The 7283-nt window shown below is 55.6% G+C and overlaps 1 protein-coding gene across 2 annotated transcripts in view; it reads left to right on the forward strand.

Moving 5' to 3' along the window:
• Positions 1–7283, forward strand: part of MAN1B1 (mannosidase, alpha, class 1B, member 1) — a 36780-nt gene that overhangs the window by 22448 nt on the left and 7049 nt on the right. For both annotated transcript variants that reach the window (XM_011985116.1, XM_011985117.1), the window contains 5 exons: positions 269–423; positions 1858–1967; positions 4701–4886; positions 6026–6174; positions 6515–6703. In XM_011985116.1, the coding sequence (XP_011840506.1) occupies positions 269–423; positions 1858–1967; positions 4701–4886; positions 6026–6174; positions 6515–6703 (789 nt within the window). The remainder of the gene's footprint in view (positions 1–268; positions 424–1857; positions 1968–4700; positions 4887–6025; positions 6175–6514; positions 6704–7283) is intronic.

The raw sequence follows: 7283 nt of genomic DNA on the forward strand, positions 1-7283 counted from the left end.
CAGCTACTCTGGAGGCTGAGGCAGGAGAATGGCGTAAACCCGGGAGGCGGAGCTTGCAGTGAGCTGAGATCCGGCCACTGCACTCCAGCCCGGGCGACAGAGCCAGACTCCGTCTCAAAAAAAAAAGAAAAACGAAAGTAATTTAGTCTGAGGTGAGGTGGAAGCTCAGTCAGTGAGGTGTGGGCTGCACCTGAGGGCGTCCCGTAGAGGGAAAGAAGGGCAGCTCGCAGGCGCCCCATAATTTCCTGTGTGACTGATTTCTCTACAGAAATCACAAAGACGCGTCCAGCGGGGACCACCTCACCTGCAGATTAGACCCCCCAGCCAAGACCTGAAGGATGGGACCCAGGAGGAGGCCGTGAAAAGGGAAGAAGTCCCTGTGGGCCCCCGCCCGGAAGGAGACCCGCAGCGGACGGTCATCAGGTACAGAGCGCAGGGCAGGCTGCACACCGCAGCTCAGGCCTTTATATTCCAAAAAACAAGATCGCCAAAACACGTTGTGTCTGAGATCTATTTGCCTTTGAAACTGACAATGTATGCTCTATAATCTGTCTTCATCAACCTTAGATTACGGAATCGAATTTTTAAAACTGGAGGTCAGAGCTAAATTAGGTCCCCGATAATGTCCTCATGGTATGCAATAATGTCTCAGAACATTTCGTATGGTGTGAAGGGTGCACGGGTGGGTGGGGATGGGGAGCCAGGCTCAGAGGTGGACACTGGCTGCCTGGGCCACCTCCTTTCCTGAGCCCCATCTGGTCGAGCAGAGAGCAGAGGGAGAGGGAGTTGCCTAGTGCCCAGGCTCCCAGGGTGCTGTCCTCTGCCTGGTTGGTCAGGTCCAGGTTGTGGATCCCGGTGAAGCTTCATTCGGTGCTGGGGCATCTCAGCCTCGTTTCCGGCTCCATATTATGCTCTTAGAAACAGAGTTGATATAATTGAGGCGGAAGGCAGGGCTCCCCGCAGGCATCCTCTCTCCCCCACAAAGTGTGGGCCAGACCTGAGCTCTGCTTTGTGGACAGAGCCAGGGCCAGTGAGGGCTGCTGTGCAGGAGTGGCCTGAGACAAGCGCTGTCAGCCATGAGAGATGGGCTCTGAAGAAACGGGCCCAGAGGCCCTGAACTCAGGTGCATGGTGAGAGGCGTGGATGTATGCATGTGAGTGGTCCTCACTGCCAAGAGGAGAATTTGAGGCCGCTGCACTCTAGTTAGCGTTGGCATGAATGCAAGGAGGCTTTACTTCCAGAGCAAAAGAGCGTTTGACCTCAGCCTATCAAAAGTGCCACATTCGTACTCCCAGCATGTAAGCCTTCTGTGGATGTAAGAGGCCTTTCGCTGAGCCTGGGACAGATTCACCACAGGGCCCCAAGAGAACGCTCAGGCCCAGCCACAGCTAGGAGGTCGTAGCTGTTCCTGATGGCCATTGGACGGAACTCTGGATGGGGAGTTTGAGTGGCCATGCCTCTCGTGTGTAGGGACAGCCCCCGTCTGTGTGGCCATCCTGGCATCCTGGGGCCACCTCACAGTCATTAGTGCCCCTGTCTGGATGACAGATTCTCTGGACCTCCACCGTAGAGGCCTCCTGCCTCCGGCCTCTGCAGAGGTATTTCTCATTCTCCAAGCTCTGGTCTCTGACCTCAGGCCAGCCTTGACGTTGGGGCGGTGCTGTGGTCTTGACTCTCAGGCACGGGAGCTCAGGACTGAACTGTGTGTTTCCTGCCACTCAGCAGCCTGCACCGCAGGAAGATGGGGCCGTGACGGGTGCAGGGCCCTGCCTTGGCTGTGGGTATGGAGCGTGGGGATGGGAAACACGGAGCCACACGTGTTTGACGGCAGCTGACACCCTTCCTTCTCCCCCGAAGCTGGAGGGGAGCGGTGATCGAGCCTGAGCGGGGCACCGAGCTCCCTTCAAGAAAAGCAGAAGTGCCCACCAAGCCTCCCCTGCCACCGGCCAGGACACAGGGCACCCCAGGTGAGGCCACGCCTGCACCCCTTCCTCCCCGGGCGCTCGGGGGCTGGTGGCTGATGGGTGCAGGCTTCGTCTCAGCCGTGGTGGGTGGCCCCCCAGCCCTGGTGTGCACCTTGCCCTTCGGCATCCCCCTGTTGTCTGAGTCCTCACTGGCTCTGCAACCTTGGTGACATCATGTGGCTCTTGGCCTGCTGTCCCTGAGCATGTGGCTGCAGAAGAAGGTGTGTGTGGGAGATTTGTGTCTGGGCCAGGCTGCCCCACGGGATCCCTGGAGACTGCTGCCCGTGCTGCATCCCCGGTCTCGGCCTGGCCAGTCCCAGGCCGCTCTGCAGGCCGCTTCATTCTGAGCACCATTTGTTGGGGGCCTCCCAGGTGCGGGCCTTCAGCCAAGCTCAGTGCACGCCGGCCTCTCTCAGCCTCATGACTGTCGGGTCCAGCCCCACAGGGTTGGTGGCTTTTTCTCCCCGTGTGCGGAGACGAGGGATTGTAGGAATACAGACACAAGACAGAGATAAAAGAAAAGACAGCTGGGCCCGGGGGACTACTACCACCAAGACGCAGAGACCGGTGGTGGCCCCGAATGCCAGGCTGCGCTGATATTTATTGGATACAAAGCAAAAAGGGCAGGGCAAGGCGTGTGGGTCATCTCCAATGATTGACAAGGTCACGAGAGTCATGTGTCCACTGGACAGGGGACCCTTCCCTGTTTGGCAGCCGAGGCGGAGAGACAGAGAGGACACAGCCTACGCCATTATTTCTTCGTATCAGAGGTTTTTAGTACTTTCACTAATTTGCTGCTGCTATCTAGAAGGCAGAGCCAGGTGTACAGGATGGAACACGAAGGCAGACCAGGAGCGTGACCACTGAAGCACAGCATCTCAGGGAGACAGTTAGGCCTCCGGATAACTGCAAGTGGGCCTGACTGTCAAGCCCTCCACAAGAGGTGGAGGAGTAGAGTCTTCTCTGAACTTCCCCAGGAAACGGGGACTCCCCTTCCCAGTCCGCTAAGTAGTGGGTACTTTTCCTTGGCACTGACGCTGCCGCTAGACCACGGTCCACTTGGTAGCGGGCGTCTTCCCAGATGCTGGCATTACCGCTAGACCAAGGAGCCCTCTGGTGGCCCTGCCCGGGCATAAAGAAGGCTCACACTCCTGTCTTCTGGTCACTTCTCACTATGTCCCCTCGGCTGCTATGTCTGTATGACCTGGCTTTTCCTAGGTTATAGTTGTAGAGCGAGGATTATTCTAATATTGGAGTAAAGAGTAATTGCTAGAAACTAATGATTAATGATATTCATATATAATCGTATCTATGATCTATATCTAGTAGAACTGTTCTTACTTTATATATTTTGTTAGACCAGAACAGCTCGTGCCCTCGGTCTCTTGCCTTGGCACCTGGGTGGCTTGCTGCCCGCACATGACTCCCTCTGACACGGTAAACCGGTCACCCTCCCGTTCTCCAAACGGAAAACCAGGGCTGAGGCTGCCACCGCCAGAGTCGTTTGCTTGTCTGTGGGACTCAGGGCAGATCGCTGAGTCTGAAACCCTGCTCTCATCATGCCCCCAGGTGTCTCCGAGGTGGGGAGGGAGCCCAGAGCCGGGACTCCTAGGCCCAGGCCTGTGAGGGGTGTGTAGCAATCTCTGCGGCATTAGTGAGTGCAGAGGCAGAGCCAAGCCATGAGCGCGAGGAGGCCTCAGAACCTTTCCTGAGAGGACGTGTGGTATGATGCCGTTGCACACGTGTCAATCCACACATTAGTCAATGTTGGCTGGGCGTGGTGGCTCACGCTTGTAATCCCAGCACTTTGGGAGGCTGAGGTAGGAGGATCGCTTGAGTCCAGGAGTTCAAGACCAACCTGGACAACATAGTGAGGCCCCATCTCTACCAAAAAAAAAGTATATATATATATATTTGAGACAGAATCTTGCTCTGTCACCTCACTGCAACCTCCACCTCCCAGATTCAAGTGATTCTTGTGCCTCAGCCTCCCGAGTAGCTGGGATTACAGGCACGCGCCACCACGCCCAGCTAATTTTTGTATTTTTAGTAGAGACGGGGTTTCGCCATATCGGCCAGACTGGTCTCAAACTCCTGACCTCAGGTGATCCGCCCACCTCGGCCTCCCAGAGTACCGGGATTACGGGCATGAGCCACCATGCCCGACCAAAAAAATACCATTAAAAAAAGAGTGACCAAGGCAACTCTAATGCGTCTGCAGTGTGAGTCCTGTGGAGCACCTGAAGCCCATATGGCAGAATGAGTGTGTATGAGTCGAGGGTGTTCGTGTCAAGGTCTGCACCCATCAGCGTTTCACATTCTGAGTTGGCACCACACTCACCCGCTGCTCCACAGGCTCCACTCTGCTGTCCCGGCGCCCTTAGGGCAACCAGTCTTGTCCCTTTGGCCAGAGGCCACTGAGGCCCAAGGAGGGCGTGCCTGCCCAGGCGCCAGGCGGAGGTGCGCAAGCCCCAGGCTGGTGGTCGGGTGCCAGGTGCCATCCTGTGCAGCCTCTGGAGGCCTCAGGCCCTTGGCAGACTGTGTTCTCCCTGGGGACTGCTGCAGCCTCTGTGGCCCCGCCCTTTGCTGTGCCCACCACTGCTCTTCCCGTCATCCCAAACTCACCATCATCTTTGCCTGATGGGGGTCACAGCAGCGCTCTGCCTGAGGGTGTCCACCTGTGCCGACGCCGGGACCACGCCCGCCATGGCCTGTGCTCTCTCTCTCTCCTACTAGCGCATCCAAACTATCGCCAGAAGGGCGTGATTGACGTCTTCCTGCACGCGTGGAAAGGATACCGCAAGTTCGCGTGGGGCCACGATGAGCTGAAGCCTGTGTCCAGGTCCTTCAGCGAGTGGTTTGGCCTTGGTCTCACGCTGATCGATGCACTGGACACCATGTGGATCTTGGGTCTGAGGAAAGGTACCTGGTGCTTTCTGGGGAGGGGCTGAGCCCTCCGTGTGGGCCTCGTGTGCTGAGGCAGAGTGGGGGTTGCACGTGGAGTGAACGCTGTGGTTTGCATCTGACCATGGGTTTTCCCTTCCCCTGGGTGCAGCAGTGGACGTGCTGACTACGGTCAGTTCCTGTTCTTCTCCAGCCACCCAGGGCACACACAGGGCAGCTGTCCCCGGACCTCTGCAGGAGTTGAGCGTGGCCTCTTTGGGGGACGTACAAGGGGCATTTCCAGGCTGTGCTGCTCTTGGAGCTGGGGGTGGTGGGGATGAGTGACTGTGGGCCCCGCTGGGTCCAGATCTCAGCAGCGTCCTTCGTAGACCAGCACATCCATTTTGAATTGGGCGTATGTGTCTTCAGTTATTTAAGCGATATTTTAAACATTTACCTAATTTTTTGAATAGGTTGAAGACCACCAGTAAATTACTTGTGTGATTTTTTTGTATCATGGCCTTTGATTGTGACCCATTTGTGGTCACAGTGACTGCACTGCTGACTCTGTTTTATTCACATATATTGGAGACTTCAAGATTTACCCGCTTGAGACGGGAGGTGATGTTGAAGCCCTGCAGCAGGGGAGCGATAATGCCCCAGAACGTGGGCTTGTTTTTTATTTTTTTGTTTTTGCTTTTGTTTTTGAGATGGAGTTTCACACTGTTACCTGGGCTGGAGTGCAATGACGCATTCTCGGCTCATTGCAACGTTCGCCTCCTGGTTTTAAACGTGAGTTTTTTGGAGACAGAGTCTTGCGACGTGGCCCAGGCTGGAGTGCAGTGGCACGATCTCAGTTCACTGCAGTCTTTGCCTCCCAGGTTCAAGCGATTCTCATGCCTCACCCTCCCCAGTAGTTGGAACCACAGGCACACACCACCACACTCAGCTAATTTTTGTATTTTTAGTAGAGATGGGGTTTTGCCATGTTGCCCAGGCTGGTCTCGAACTCCTGGGCTCAAACTGTCCACTTGCCTGAGCCTCCCAAAGTGCTGGGATTACAGGCGTGAGCCACCATGCCCAGCCAAACGCATTTTGAAGATTGAAGATGGATAGATCATAGGAAACCGTTGGACCCATCCATTTGTCTCTGCATCCTTTACTGTTTCATGTTACAGAATTTGAGGAAGCCAGGAAGTGGGTGTCGAAGAAGTTACACTTTGAAAAGGACGTGGACGTCAACCTGTTTGAGAGCACGATCCGCATCCTGGGGGGGCTGCTGAGTGCCTACCACCTGTCTGGGGACAGCCTCTTCCTGAGGAAAGCTGTAAGTGTCTCGGGGTGTCCTGCAAGGAGACAGTGGACTCGCATGCAAGGAGTTCCCCCTTTAGCGGACTTGTGGGGATGTGACCGTTTTCCTATTTCCTCTTCAGACGCACTGGAGTCTGTTTCTGAGCCCATATTTGTGAGCTGATGCAGCCACTTTGATCACCACTGATCTTGTAGAGACATTCACTCAGTGCAGTGATGCCCGTTTCCTTTGCTGCTGTGTTGGCCCCAGAGAGCTTCAGCATCTCCACTAGGGCCAAGGGGGCGAGAGTCATGACGTGTAGACGAAGCCTCTGGGTGACCTGAAACGTTGGTTCTCTGCTCTGCTCGTATACCAGGAGGATTTTGGAAATCGGCTAATGCCTGCCTTCAGAACACCATCCAAGATTCCTTACTCAGATGTGAACATCGGCACTGGAGTCGCGCACCCGCCACGGTGGACCTCCGACAGCACGGTGGCCGAGGTGACCAGCATTCAGCTGGAGTTCCGGGAGCTCTCCCGCCTCACAGGGGCTAAGAAGTTTCAGGTAAGGGGGTGGGCTTTCTGGCTGGACGTGGCTCCCCTGGAGCCACCTTTTGCTTATCACAGCAGGTGCTGTGTGTGTGTGTGTGTGTTTTTTCAGGTTTTTTATTGTGATAAAACAGAGGAAACGCACCACCTTAACCATTTCCAGGCGTACTGGTCGGTGGCGTTACACATTCACACTGTTGCAGGCGTGCAGGTTGGTGGCGTTACACACATTCACGCTGTTGCAGGCATGCAGATCGGTGGCGTTACACATTCATGCCCTTGCAGGCATGCAGGTCGGTGGCGTTACACACATTCACGCTATTGCAGGCATACAGGTCAGTGGTGGTACATTCATGCTGTTGCAGGCGTGCAGGTCGGTGGCGTTACATTCACGCTGTTGCAGGCATACAGGTCAGTGGCGTTACACACATTCACGCTCTTGCAGGCGTGCAGGTCGGTGGCATTACATTCACACTGTTGCAGGCATACAGGTCGGTGGTGTTACATTCACACTGTTGCAGGCATACAGGTCAGTGGTGTTACACACATTCACGCTGTTGCTGGCGTACAGGTCGGTGGCGTTACATTCACGCTCT

This window comes from Mandrillus leucophaeus, unplaced genomic scaffold (assembly GCF_000951045.1).
Source record: "Mandrillus leucophaeus isolate KB7577 unplaced genomic scaffold, Mleu.le_1.0 Scaffold28, whole genome shotgun sequence".
Lineage (NCBI taxonomy): Eukaryota > Metazoa > Chordata > Mammalia > Primates > Cercopithecidae > Mandrillus > Mandrillus leucophaeus.